Below are 15,315 nucleotides of genomic sequence, written 5' to 3'. Positions count from 1 at the left end.
GAGTCTTTGCATCATCGACCTTTGCTGTTAGGTCCTTGAACTACCTCTCACATTTCACAAGGCTACAGAGAGACTTGGTGTCCCTGGCAGGAGCAGTTTCTGATGAGGTCTATGACAAAGTGGTGTCTCAGTTAGCAACCCTTAGAATTGGTTTCCAATTCCTCAATGTGTTTGATATCCCATGCTACTGAGGGAATGGCAAGAGCTGCGGGTGCAGGCATAGTCATGAGACGCCATGCCTGGATGTGCATTTGTGATTTTTCAGACCCCTTCAAGGCTTCCTTCCTTAATGCCCCTATTGAGACCATTACTTTGTTTGCGTCCAAGGTAAAAGATACATTGACCAGCAGTGAACAAGATGGTAAGGCCCTATCTGCTGTGGGTGTCCATTTATCTTCTCCTCAGCTGTTCTATTCTAGGAATCAGAAGAGTGAGAAAATGTGGCACAAAAAGTCCCAGGGTCCTTTCTGTGTCACTCAGACAGAGTTTTCCCCCCAGAGGCAGAGCGGGGAACTCTAACAGAAGACACCCCTTTCAGGACAGGGGAGGTTCATGAAACTGGGGCTCTAGAAGATCCTTCTCTGGGCAGCCCTATCAGTGCTCCTAAAGAGCAGCCCAATTGCTTTCCTCTGGAAGCTGTTGGGGGTCATTTTTCCTTGTACCCTTCCACCTGGCAAACCATAACCACAGATGCTTGGGTACAAAGGATCAGCACCAGAGGATACCATATTTCATTATTATCCACTCCTACCTTACCAGAAAGCTTACCTGATGTGCCACCCAGTAAAAGGGAGGCTGCAGCAATACAGATTTCAAAGCTGCTTCAAAAAAAGAGTCATCCAAACGGTCCCCCCAGACCAGACAGGATCCGGCTTCTACTCGAGATTCTTTTTGGTGCCAAAAAAGACCAGGGACTGGAGACCAATTCTGGATCTCAGTGCCCTAAAACAAATTCATAAAGACAGAAAAAATCCTGATGATCACGGTTCAGTCTATTCTTCCACTTTTGGAAAATGATGATTGGATATGCTCCATAGATCTTCAAGACGCGTACTACCACATAAAGGTGGAAAGGCACTCAAGAAGATATCTTCACTTCCGGGAAGGAGCCAGTCTTTACCAGTTCCGAGCACTGCCCTTCGGACTCTCTACAGCCCCCAGAGTGTTCACAAAGTGCATGGCAGTAGTCACAGCTCATCTGCAGCTTCAAGGGTTCCAGGTGTTTCCTTACCTAGACGACTGGCTCATTATTGCCCCAACAAGATGTCTACTGGATCAGGCTTTGACTTACACTCTTGGTACTGCTTAGCAGCTCAGAATATCGGTAAACTGGAAGAAGTCACACCTTACAGGTACATTGGAGTGATTCTTGACACAATGACTTGTACAGCCTCCCCACCAGATCACAGAATTCAGAGGATCAAGCAACAGGTTCAGACAATACTGTCACAAAATCTAGCCTCAGCTCGATCCATTTTTCAACTGCTGGGACTGATGGCAGCCTCCATCACCATAGTTCCCTTAGCAAGGCTTCACATGAGGCTTCTTCAATGGGTGCTTCTTATTCAGTGTTACCCATCCCAGCATCCTTTATCTTTTCCGATTCGAATAACCAACATTTGCAAACAGGACTTGCTCTGGTGGATGTCAAACAACCCTCACCAGTGGTCTCGTCCCTTCAACCCTCATCAGCCCAATGCCACAGTGACCACGGATGCCTCCCTGATAGGGTGGGGGGGGATGTTTCAGGGCAGGACAGTCCAAGGCACTTGGTCACAGATGAAGGCTCATTTGCATATCAATGTCCTAGAACTGAGGGCGGTGCTACTAGCGTTACAAGCATTCCAGTCATTCCTTCCATCAGGGACTATTGCAATTCACTCAGACAACATGGCAGTAGTCTAGTACATCAACAAACAAGGGGGAACCAGATCATACCCACTCTGTCAAGAGGCCATGAGAATTTGGCAATGGGCAATAGCCTCCAACCGTTTTCTGATAGCTATGCACATTTCTAGGAACTCCAACATGATAGCAGACAAATTGAGCAGATACATTCTACAGCCTCATGAGTGGTCTCTCAATCCCCTTGTGGCTGCGAAGATTTTCAACTGCTGGGGCCAGCCTTGCTGCAATCTATTTGCATCCCTGTCCAATCAGAAGTGCAGCAACTGCTTTGCCCTGATCCCCCCTCTGGGACACTTACCGAGAGATGTTTTAGTCTACGATTGGTCCTTGGGTCTACTATATGCCTATTCTCCAATACCCCTCATTCCCTTGTTCCTCAATAAAGCACGTCGGTTGAAGAGCAAAGTGATCCTCATTGCCCCATATTGGCCTCAACAAGTTTGTTTTCCATTTCTGTGGCCTCATTTGTGAGATCGACCATGGATTCTCAATCCAGCACCAGAGTTGATCTCTCACCCACAGAAACTGTTTCATCCAAACCTATCCAGCCTGAGACTGACAGCTTGGTTTCTCTACTTCCAATGATTGCCAGGCAGCATGACCTATCTTCCCCTGTGCATAACATTCTAATTGCCTCTCATAGATCATCCACCAGACTACTCTACTGCAGCAAATAGAAGCGGTTTTCTCTCTGGCTACAAGATAAACAAATGAACCCTTTTTCAGCCTCTGTTCCTATTGTACTTGAATATCTTTCAGACGTTTTTTAATCAGGGGTAGCAGCCTCCACAGTTCGTGTTCATTTGGCTGCAATTTTTAATTTTCATAATGGCTTCCAGGGCTCTTCCTTAATGTCACAAAGACTTTGTAAAACCTTCTTGAAGGGCATAGCTCAACTAAAACCTCCATTCAGAGAACCTGTTCAACCTTGGGACCTGGCCTTAGTCCTTCAAGAGTTGACAAATTCTCCTTTTGAGCCTGCATCTACCTGTGACCTAAAGTATTTATCATGGAAAATGTTACTCTTAGTTGCTATTACCTCTGCCAGATGTATTTCTGAATCACAAGCCTCGTCTATCAAGCCGCCCTACCTCATCTTTCACAAGGATAGAGTTTCATTAAGGACCAATCCGACCTTCTTGCCTAAGGTTGTTCCTGAGTTATCAATCAGACTATTGATTTGCCAGTGTTCTTCCCTATTTATTCTAACAGAGGGGAATATTGCCTGCATACCTTGGATGTACATAGACAAATTTCTTTTTACCTAGACAGGACTAAATCTAATAGAAAATCTGACCAGCTGTTTTTAGTCTTTTCTGATTCCAGATTGGGTTGCCCAGTTTCTAAAGTTACTTTAGCCACTTGGTTGAGAAATTGTATTACCTTAATTTATGGCAAGAATGACAAGAATGGTATCCCATTACTGGGCAGAGTAAACGCTCACTCCACAAGATCAGTGTCAACTTTGGCAGCTTTCCTTGCTAGAACATCTTTGAATGACATTTGTGCAGCCGCAACCTGGGCTAGGCCTCATACCTTCATTGCTCATTACAAATTGGACTTGGCCTCCAGAAGCAGAATTCCTTTGGCTTTATGGTGCTCCGGAATGTCCTTCCATAATGCTGCCCAGGGAATGAGGTAGCTGGGGACTCTGTCCCATACGTAAGGAATAAATGGAAGATTAACAACATCAGATAAAGAAGTTATATCTTACCATAACGTTCCATCTGTATTGTTTCATCTTCGTTTATTCATTATGGCCCACCTGCCTTTCCCCTCCAAAGGTTTCCGGTGGATCTCATTTGTCCTTCTTTCCAGTTGTTAGGTCATGTCTGACCAGAGGTAACCTCGGCTTCACTTTTCCAACTTGCAAACTAGATCTGAGGTAACAAGGAGAAGGGCATGATGGGTAAAATCTTAGCTTGAGAGGTTTGTGGCTGACTCAAGCTTGAAAAAAGGCCGGCTCGGTTCCAAGGTCAGAACCGGATCCCATACGTAATGAATAAATGAAGATAAAAAAACACAGATGGAATGTTATGGTAAGACATAACTTATTTTTTTTGTATTAGGTTGAGCCTGGAGAGTCTGTTCAGGCATTCATGGGTGATGTTGCATCGGGGGTAATGACTTCTCACCACGCATGCGCAAGACAGCATTTAGTATTAAAAAAAAAAAATATATATATATATATATATATATATATATATATATATATATATATATATATATATATATAATATGGGGTTTTAAAGCAGGTCTCCTTTGTCATGATCAGGTTAATAGAAGCTCTAATGCCGGTGCTATTTATTGAGACCCATACCTCGCAACTGTACAACTCGTCACAGAAGGTATGTGTGGTTACATTTCGGGGATTGAGGAGGCTGTCATGCAATGTAGTTGGTCTGTGTGCAGGGAGGAATACTCCGTTTGTGGTGTCCGCAGCTTTGGGTATTTCACTGTTGTCCGCAGTTTTGGGTATTTGTTGCCCTAGCTGTTTTTTGTTGAGGCCTTATCTTTGTAGTTGTGTACACTGGTGGTTTAGGGGTCATTTATCTCCCTTGTTTGTTGTGGTCATGGTGTGATGGTCTTGAGGGTTATTAGGAGTGTTGTTTTAGCCTTGCAGTCCCTCTGTCATTACGGAAGGCCCAAGTGCATCTGCTGTTAATAAAAAAAAAAAAAAAAAAAAAGGCCACTCCGAAGAAGGTTTTGTCAGCTAGGTGGAGGCTAGGGGCAGGATAGGTGTTTGCCCCCCTTTCCTGGCAGTGCTTGTGATTTCTCCATGGGAGCCATTGTGGTGCTTTTCACCATGGCCTTACAGGGCTTTCGCGGGCTGGGAGATATGATGTGAACGTGTGCTGGATTTTCCTTTGGCCATCCTCAGCCCCTATTGACATGAGGTTCTTCAGTCGAGTATGGATGTAATGCCTGTTCATGCTGTTTTCAGCTAAAATGATGGCAATTTTATTCATTTAGAGTGGCAAATAGGTTGATGTTAACGGCGTTGAATGGATGTATTCCATTCCACTTGACTAGCGTCGGCTGCATGTTGGAAAGTGCAGAGCTCTCACTAGTTTTGGTGGTTGTACGGGGGGGGGGTGAAGAGAGAGAGAGGAAAGGAAAAGGGGAAAAAGGCATCTTCTGGGGCTGCAGACTGGGGTGGTGTCATACACCTCATGAGAGCCACCTGTTGCCTTGGCTGGGGCAGAGGAGATATTGGTTTGAGTTTGGAGCTTCTCTGTCTGCTTGGCTGCTCCAGTTTTCTGTGATAAATGTGGGTGGTAGCTTTGCTGTGAAACAGATAACAAAATATTAAAGTCAGTGTCTGCGCTGAACATATGATGGTTAGGTTCTTATTTTCATTCCTTCTGCCTGATTCACTGGTTTCATGACATATTGTTGGTGGCTGCATATGACCTACTTTAACAGAAAAGAGTCAAAGTCATATGTATTAATGGGATGAATTAGTTTAGTTCCACTTCTAGATACTTGTTGCCATACTCGACTTTGTAGTGCGTCCACATTTTCGTTCCGCTCGCATATCCTGGGGGTGGCTTTTCTTGCAACTAGTGATGGTAGCCCTGGCTTTATTTATAAAATGGTAGCCAGAGTGGCTGCGTACTGCTGTTTGTCTGGCAGTTAATCTGGAATGATGTAAGGGTCCCTTCCTAATGCAGCCATGTGCGGTTCAACCAAATGACTACACCACAGAATTCACAATATATTATGAGTTAAATTTAGTCTTAAGTGAGCTATTCTATACAAGACACATATACAACTTCAGCCCCTAGGTCCCTTCATGTGTGGGGTTTACTTTTAACATACTCAACTGCTAGTCAAATTTATCTTGGGTATTTTCTAGGGTCATTGGATGCATAGCTTCAGTTATGGCTGCTTTGTCATAGATGGGAGTAGCGGTGATACATTTCTTCCCGGGTTAGCAGGATGAGTGGTCCTTGAAGATGCCTTGGAATGTGTGTTATGTATTTTGGATGTTTTACATGTCTTTTTCTTTCTTGCAGATGGGGTCTTGGAATGCTGCGGCTGTAATTTGGAATAGGTGGGTATAAGGTGGAGCCTGCTCATTACTATTAGAGTTTAATTTTGTCCTTTTCTTTGTAGATGGTGGTGTGCCGAGTACCAGTTGTGGCGATACAGTGAATTTGCAGATGATGGAAGCAGTGGTGAGTGAGAAGGTTACACAAGGGGAACACAAGTGGGCAACAGTTACTGATGGAAGTAAATGGATTTCAAAGTTGTTGAGTTTTGGTAGAGGATTTTACACTGCTAGTCAGAAGGACAGGCATTTTGAGTTTATGATATCAGGGTTAATGGGTTGTACAATTTGTTCTATTAACCATTAGTATGTTAGATTAATGTTGAAAGTTGTCCCTGCTTTTGGGCATTTGCATTCAATAGTAAACGGAGCATGGCCATTGGCCATAGGTAATGGTTTGATGGGGTGGCAGGAGTCCTGGTCAGTGCCTCCATGTTAAGTAATCATGGTATGTGTGCACATAGAATTTATCATTATTTCTTTCTTTGCAGAATGCTGGAGTGCAGAAGGCATCATGAGGTGGCTTGAAAAGGGGATTTGAAAGGTGTTGTTTTAATAGGATGGACATTCTTACCACTTGAATGGGGCACAAGAAGGATCTGAGTAATTATCTTAGTAAGGCATGTTGGAGCTCTGTGTTTAATTAGTGGGAGCTGATTATTGCATTGGCATAGGGGGCAAGTAAGGAAGAAGTAGGTAAAGGGTGCCAAAGGGGAAAACTGTAGGGGTTGGTTTATGGGGAGTGTGGGGATCCCACAGGATGCATAGAGTCACGATGTTCATAGGAGCACAGTAACTTATTGGGCTACAGCCCTATGGCTCCTGCAAGCCAGAGAAGTTCAATCCTTGCTTTCTTGGAATGTTGGGTGGTTGTATTCACTCATCCAGTTGTTTGAACCGTATGTGGGGGGAAGGACCAAGGAGGGTTTGACATGATGCTGGAGTTTGTTCCCAATGGGTGGCATCTTGGGGTGACAGGTTTGTCTCTTGAGTAGGTAGTGTTGATGTCACATACCAGGTTAAGGTTTTTACAGAATAGCACAAGGATTATTTCACTTGGGTTTGGGTGAATTTTGTAGATAGGGTTTTAGGAAGCATGGTAGGTAGGTGGCTGTGTTGGGGTAGTTTTAGAAACTGCCTGATTGCAGGATAAGGCAGCTGTAGGATACTAGTGGTATAGGTAACATAAGAAAAGAGAGCTTTTGAGGGGAAAGGCTAGGGACAAACAGGGGTTAAGAATGGTTTGGTAATGAATGAATTGGGGGGGTGTTTATGGCTTGGCATGTAGAGTATTTCATTGTTGAGCATAGGTGAATTTTCAGGAACCAGGTCAAGGAGTGCTGGATTTCTGTCATCTAAGGTTAGGACATTAAAGTTTTGGAATTATTCTATTCCCTACGGTAATGGAGTTGTTGCATATATAGAACTGGGTAGTAGGTGGGGTAAGGTGATATGTTACGGTTAACAGGGTCTTGGGTGTGAGACTTGCTGCTAGTTGTTTGACTGAGTGCCGTCTTGAGTTCAAGGGGTTATAGTTTGTGGTTCTGTTGTGGTTATAGGCTGTCAATACATTCGGGTTGAGCCATGATTTCAGCTTTGAAGACAGCGGGCTAAAAGGGCATGTGTTCTCTTGGTGTGGATGTTCCAGAATTACAATGGGGTCATGGTAATCCTACTTTATTTAGTTTCATTAGGGTGTATTTCAGTGAGGGAATGGCAAAGGGGTTTATGACGGGATTCTAAGGTGCTTTACAGATGATGGGTACACCAAATGATGTTTGGCTTGACCCTTCCCTTTATTGGAAGTGGATTGAACAATTTTGGGTAGAAGGGAGGGGGAACAGCCTGGTCAGGCTGGTTGGCAGAGAAGAAGGATAGGCTTGCTCTCTTCTGTTCCCCCTCTGATGTCTGGATGTTCATTTCAAGGATCTGGGGAAAGGAAATGAGTAGTTGGAGGAAGCTTGCTGAATAGATAAGCAAGCTGAGGTAAGGATGGTGCTTATTTGGTGGAAGGTAATTCAATAGATGGTGTATGAAGTGAGTTGGGATGCTGCTTCATAAGTAAAGTAAGTGAGCAGAGGTATGGACCCTGCTTGTTGGGCAGGGTGAGTAGGTACACTACCCTGATTAACATTACAATGAATGGTGTATGAAGTGAGATGGGACCCTGCTTCCTAAGTAAAGTAAGTGAGTAGAGGTATGGACGCTGCTTACTGGGGCAGGGTGAGTAGGTACGCTGCCCTGATTAACATTACAAGGATGTTATGCTGTATTTAGAATCAATTATATCATGAATAGCTGTAATTAATAAAGTTGGTGATCAAAGCTATGTTATGGAAGTCTAATAAAGGTCATCAAATGTCATTTGGTGTGATGTGTGTTATTGAAGGGGAACGGGACAACTGTCTTTACACTGCAGTTAGTAGCAAATTGTCTGTTGATAAGAACAAAATGCTGCTCTGCTTTGTTGCACTCAGTAGGGCAGTACAGTTTTATTATAAAATGTAAATTCAAATTAAATTTTAAAGAGCATCTGCTCATTAATCAGCACCAGTAAATACTGTTAAAAAATCTCTAAACCCATGAAATAAAATGGGAGGTCAGTCTGTCTGCCCTCATAGAACTTGGTATCCTCAGGCAACTACCTGATGATCACAGATAATGAACTCTTGCTTAGCTCTATATATATTGTATTTGTGAGAGATGGAAGCACTTACTCAAATGGAGGCCTCACTCTTACAAAACAGCATAGTATGTGAACAACAAACACTTCCACAGCACTCCATGCACACCCCCACTAAATTATCTTAAGCTGAGTCAGTAAAAACGTCCTTGCCTAAGCCTCCTATATCCATTAGTACTAGGTCTCCACAAATAATAAAAGGCACATCACCTATTGACATGTGCATAACAAATATTCACCAGAATATACATCCTCCCAAATAAAATACACCAAACTACAAACAGAAATATTTTAGTGATTGGTGGCTCACCTGTCAGATACACTAATTCATGTCACACTAAACTGGTATGAGCAGGGTATCAGTGAGTTAACTTGCAGATATTAGGATCTCTGACATCTCAAGGGCTCTTATAGCCCTGACATCTAGCAAATATGATTATGATGTGGTGGTGGTCTGTGTGGGGTGAACAACTTGACCCAGAAAACTCTGAGGCATATGCAATGCAAAATGTCAGAACTCCCCATGCATATCACAAATGTAGTTAAGACCTTGGTCTTGAATGGAATCCTTATTCCTCCAAGGATGAAGATTATATACAAAGAGAAGATAATTGGCTTCAGCAACTGGTTACATAACTGCTGTCTTTCCAGAAGGGATCCAGTATGTGTTAGATTGGTACATGAACTCAGGCAGATCAATTTGCCTTGCTAAGGTTGACTCGCATCTCCCATCCCAAGGTTTCCACATACTAGTTAAAACCTTTGCTTTCCTCATAGTGCATTTCTAGGCTCAATGTCAGGAGTTTCAAAGACAAAACATCCATCCTTGAGACTCTGCTGCATGTGGAACATATCCATGTTTGTGTAGTTATTGAAACTGGGTTTTACATTTACCATGCCTTTAGACACAATGGCAACTGTGGTGGTGTCTCCGTATTTGTTAGGGGCTGCATCACTACTTGGCAGATTCCTAGACTGCAAGAGACCTACAAATGGAACTAGCAGTTTATAGCCTTTTTCAGGACTTCCTCTATTTTACCTGAAAATCATGTTAAGTTCCTTCTATACTTGAACTCCCCATAAACAAAAACTCCATTATTTTTGGAGACCTTTACACTAGATTACAGTATTGATAAATCTACTGTAGACATGGTAATAGATCCATCATTGCTACAATCTAGTGTTGAGTACTGCATTATTTTTGACTATAAAGAACACAATTGTTACAGTTTGTGTATATGGACAAGTCAACACTAAGTAAATGTTGCAAAACTTCTGAATGATTTGTCAAAAGAGAAAGGCAAAAGGAAGGACTTTGAAATGTGAAGCTGTACAACTCTGCAGCAAGTAACTCTGTTACACTGGTAGTCATGCAGCTAACAGCATGGCAAGGGTATTTCTTTTCATTAGCATACTCTGCAAAAAAAATGTTCATCCTAATTAATGCATCAGTGTGTCAGTTTTCCGATTCAGCTGTTTTCTAGTCCCTCTCACAACACTTATCAGTGCTATGTAATTAACCTCTACAGCACTGTCTATTACTTTATCAGTTTATCAGCAAATGAATGAATGCATGAATGAATAGTGTTGTCTGTTATACTTAATTTATTAATTTCAAAATAAATATGCTGTTATTTAGCAAATACCTGTGCAGCAAAATAATTTAATTGTTTGTGTCTTTCGGCTTTTTCCCGGTTAGGGCTCGCCACAGCGGAACTCTGGTCCGCTAATGATTGGCAGAAGACTTTTACGTACCAAGTTGCCAGCTCTGACGCACAACCTTCAACAAAGGAATGCCCATTCACACATGTCTCCAGACAGAAGACGCATTAGCTGAGAATCTATCCGAACAGCGTCTTACTGTGAGGCAACAATGCTACCACAGCACCACCACCGCAGTAGCAAAATATATTTCATATAAAGTAATACCTCTTTCCTGTTGTAGTCTTCAGACTTTCAGTTTCATCTGATTTCTAGTAGTTTCTTATAGTACTTGTAAAAGAAATGTACACAAGTTTTCCTGTCTGGCACTACTTATTACTACTTATCACTACCAATTATTGTAGAATGAATGAGCGACTGATGCTGTACACTTTACCCCCCTGCAACTGGCTATAATTAGTTAATTTCAGAATAAATCTGTAATTAGTTAACTGATACTTATTATGCAACAAAATATTTTTAATCTTTGTTATAAAATAACACCTGTATTTAATGACACTTGTTTATTGTGCTTCTGATAGCACTTGTGAAAGCAATTTAATGGACTTTTTTATCTGCTGTATTATACAACAGATGTCAATATCAACACTGCGTGACTTACTGTATTCTCTTTTCACTGTAAACAAAATCCTAGACTTGTGCAAGAACAAACAACTGATAAAGTATAATCAGATCCTGCAGATAGACTAGTGGTGGACCGTAGCTGGGATAGCTACTGAAAGTTCAAAAAAATGACACTGGTATATGTAACTTGAGTTGTGTCACTGAAAAAACAGAACGAAAAAAAGATGAAAAACACTCCTTTTGAATCCACGGAAACCTCACTGCTTCGCCGAATTGGCAAGATGTTGAACTAAAGTGTAACAAAGGACTGTTACACACTGATGTTTGGCAGTTCAAAAGTTAAGTAGGACTAAATCTGTTTATATCCCAGGCATATACATTCCTATAACTCTTCCAAATGATGCAAAGTAACTTGAATACAACTCACAACAGTCTGTGTGTTGAGACCACAATAACCATAAAAAAGTACCTTTGAATGTTTGTAAAAGCTGATGAAATGTTGTAGAGCAAAGGCCTGGTTGCTCAGGAAGTCCTGACTATCCGTTTAGCTTGTAGTAGAGTAAACCCAATCCAATACTTTGTGGTTAGAAAAACACAAGAAGCTTCCCTTTGCAAACCCAATGGTTCCAGACTTGCAGGAAGCAAATGAGGCACTAGCACAATGGCTGTATAAACAAACTCTGAAGTTCCAAACTCATAGGAAGCAAAAAAGGCGCTGTTGACTGAAAATAAATCCTTTATTACAACGATAACATTGTTTGCATCTTCCGCACTTTCTGGTGAAAACCTTGTCTTTATTGTTGTTTCTACCTTTCCCTAACTTGGAATGTTCCAGTAATCGTTTTATGTATACTATCTTGGGTTCCTCACCCAAAATGTTTTTGTTGACATCTGATACTGTGATAATGTCCCAATATTTCTTTATAATGTCCTTAATCTTGGTACTGTGAGGAGTGTAGGTCAGAACACACACTCTACCCATATTTGCTTTCGCGGAAAAAGCAAACAATGTACACATATAAACACCAACAGTGATATTGTTTTGAATGACATTAATCACAGCAAAATTTGGAGCATAGGTGGAAATTGCAGCACCAAGCACATAGTATATCTGGCTCTGTGTAAAAAATGTCCAGCCTATTATATAGGCAAAACAGAAAGAGAGTTAAAGAAACGTATTTATGAGCATTATTACAAAATTAGGAAAATGGATAGTAAAAATGCCCTATATAGACACATCAAGGAATACGGTGAGGGACACACATTCTCCTTTATGATAATAGATGAGGTGAAGGAAATTCCTTTTGGAGGGGATTGGAAAACAAGACTGGCCTGCAAAGAAAGCAAGTGGCAGATTTTAACAGATTCCACTAGGAATCCAGGTATTAACGATTTTATAAGTATAAAACCATTTTTAATTCTTGATATATAACATTTTTGGCTGCAATATTTGATGAAATGTAAGTACACATAGTGAATTTAATTTCTGTTTTAGTATTTTAATCACAATACCATACGAATAATTATTTTTAGTGATTTTTAAAATCAATATTTACAATTATATATACATTTGTATCTAATTTTGGTATGTATATACATAAATCATTTTGATTTATATTTTTTATATAGGTTCAACATTAGTTATGTTACAAATGGAGTACTGTTTCTTTAAATTGAGCAACAAAATTTTGGCGCCAAAAAACTGTATTTAAATGAGTTAATTAAATGTTTTGCACTAGTTCTGATGAAGTCTGCGATGGTGCAGATGAAAGCGCTCAACTAGTGCTTATGGAATGCTATCGTTGTAATAAAGGATTTATTTTCAGACAACAGCCTTTTTTGCTTCCTATGAGTTTGGAACTTCTGAGTTTGTTTATACAGCCATTGTGCTAGTGCCTCATTTGCTTCCTGCAAGTCTGGAACTATTGGGTTTGCAAAGGGAAGCTTCTTGTGTTTTCTAACCACAAAGTATTGGATTGGGTTTACTCTACTACAAGCTAAACGGATAGTCAGGACTTCCTGAGCAACCAGGCCTTTGCTCTACAACATTTCATCAGCTTTTACAAACATTCAAAGGTACTTTTTTATGGTTATTGTGGTCTCAACACACAGACTGTTGTGAGTTGTATTCAAGTTACTTTGCATCATTTGGAAGAGTTATAGGAATGTATATGCCTGGGATATAAACAGATTTAGTCCTACTTAACTTTTGAACTGCCAAACATCAGTGTGTAACAGTCCTTTGTTACACTTTAGTTCAACATCTTGCCAATTCGGCGAAGCAGTGAGGTTTCCGTGGATTCAAAAGGAGTGTTTTTCATCTTTTTTTCGTTCTGTTTTTTCAGTGACACAACTCAAGTTACATATACCAGTGTCATTTTTTTGAACTTTCAGTAGCTATCCCAGCTACGGTCCACCACTAGTCTATCTGCAGGATCTGATTATACAAAATCCTAGACTTGATAATTGAAAAAAGATCAACAAGTTGCATTTTATTAAGTGGTTCTTCACTGTTACAGAAAAAAATAAGTAGCCACCATTTTCTTTGCCTCACTTAATGCTGCTCACCAGTCCTCATTGCTCATGATATAATCCACTGTACCTTCCTAAAACACATATAATTTCCAAATTAGTATGATGCTGTCTGGTGCATACTTAGCAGTAAAAATAATACTTGCATGCTGTGGCACTTTTTCAGGCTTTCAAGTATCGACTGTATGCTATCAACATTCATGAAAACATTTTTATTGACCTGTGAGACGCTGAGAGTCCCAGAGTGAAAGAATGATATTACCCACTACTTTCCTCCTGTAAATACATATTATTATTCAGAGTGTTGAAAATCAATATTCTTTTAGTAAACAGAAAGTTTTGCAACAAAACATTTTGCATTATTGCAGATAATTCCTTCACTCAGTGACAACTGCTAATTTTGATTTTGCTTTTTTATCTGCAAGGCAATATTGCATCTCTCTACAAAAATAATGCTCAATGTATGTGTAAAACAGCTACACTACTATTGTACTTCTAATCTTAACTAACCCACAAGAATGTGTGTAGAGTTAACAATGCAAACATATAATTTAGGCTGTTTCCACAACAAAAGTCAACAAGCTGAAGGTGGTGCTTCATAACACTACCTCATGGCTACAAGACACGTGTTAACAACAAACTCAGCCAAAGTTCTTTGTTTTTTTTTTTTCTTTTTACTTTGGCAACTTACTACCCTTCTCCCATTTACTTCCCCATAAATATTTTCATTACTACATTCTTCATCATTTTTTGAATACACATCTTTAACTATTATTACTGTTAGTCACATTCTGTGCAAGCCAGCAATTGGCATTGATAAAGTCGTACTCATTTTTAGAGTGTGTGGTCTTCACCACAGCATGGCCTACTGTTTAACATGATCCATGGTAGTCATATGAAGAGACTCAGTACTGAGTAAAATTTTCCAGAATCCCACTGATCTCAATGAGTAACACTTTTCTTTGACTTTGTATTGTGTATTAAGGCAGAATCTAAAAGAATCAGCAAGCGCTCATATCATGAATGCCACATATTATGGAAGACACAATAAGATTGATTAAGAAAGATAGAAAAAAATAGCAGAATTTTCTAAATGGTTTGCTGAACCCTTAGCAAGTGGAATGTGCCCATAAAATGGTGCTAAAATAAGCATGCTAGATGCCAGTGTATCTTTAAAGCATGAAATGTAAATGAGCCCATCATAGATGGCATGATATGCTTTCCTGAGAGCAGATCATCATCACTGATGTGTACAGTCTGTAGCTAGATTTATGCATTCCTTAATTATCCAAAGATGTATGCAATGAGCTCTTCTTCCTCATTGCAAATGAAGTGACTGAATCTTGGCTGACAGCATAGCTTCCTCTAGTCACGAACAGTGGACCATGTAGTCTACAGTACCAAAGAAATATGAAAAACCCTGTGACAAAACAACACAATACAGTTATAGTAATACACAGAAAAAAGTAAATTTGACAAACTACTACATTTTGTTTTATATTAAATGTCTGTAAACATATCAGGCTTCCAGTCCAGTTTCCTTCTCAGTAAACCTTACAATCATGTTAAAATTTAATTTATCAGTGCCTATAGCACCTTTTCATGGCATTTCCATTTTCCACAAGCAGTGCATTATTGTATCAAGACACTATTTAGAGCTGGTTTCTTTCAAATGATAGCATGTAAAAGGGTTGAGGATGAAAAACAAAATTATACTAAGAATGTGTGTATAGAATACACTGCGATGGAAATAAATAATCATTGTTTGTAACTTTAGTCTGCCCACCTCGTTGCTGCTGTGTGTGCTTGTCTGTGTGCTAATACTCTGCACTATCCCCTCAAAGCGACCCTG

General features: G+C 40.4%; 1 protein-coding gene across 1 annotated transcript in view; it reads right to left on the bottom strand.

The window, feature by feature from the left end:
- Nucleotides 1–13,394: 13,394 nt before the first annotated feature.
- Nucleotides 13,395–15,315, bottom strand: part of LOC122809685 (adhesion G-protein coupled receptor G2-like) — a 345,403-nt gene continuing 343,482 nt past the window's right edge. The window contains exon 8 of the mRNA XM_044081361.1: nucleotides 13,395–14,883. Within this exon, the coding sequence (XP_043937296.1) occupies nucleotides 14,744–14,883 (140 nt within the window). The 3' untranslated portion in view covers nucleotides 13,395–14,743. The remainder of the gene's footprint in view (nucleotides 14,884–15,315) is intronic.

Source organism: Protopterus annectens, chromosome 8.part0 (genome assembly GCF_019279795.1).
Source record: "Protopterus annectens isolate FY-2018-M chromosome 8.part0, PAN1.0, whole genome shotgun sequence".
Taxonomy (NCBI): Eukaryota; Metazoa; Chordata; order Ceratodontiformes; family Protopteridae; genus Protopterus; species Protopterus annectens.
Note: the sequence above shows the minus strand (reverse complement) of the source record. Positions and strands in the feature narration are given on the sequence as shown.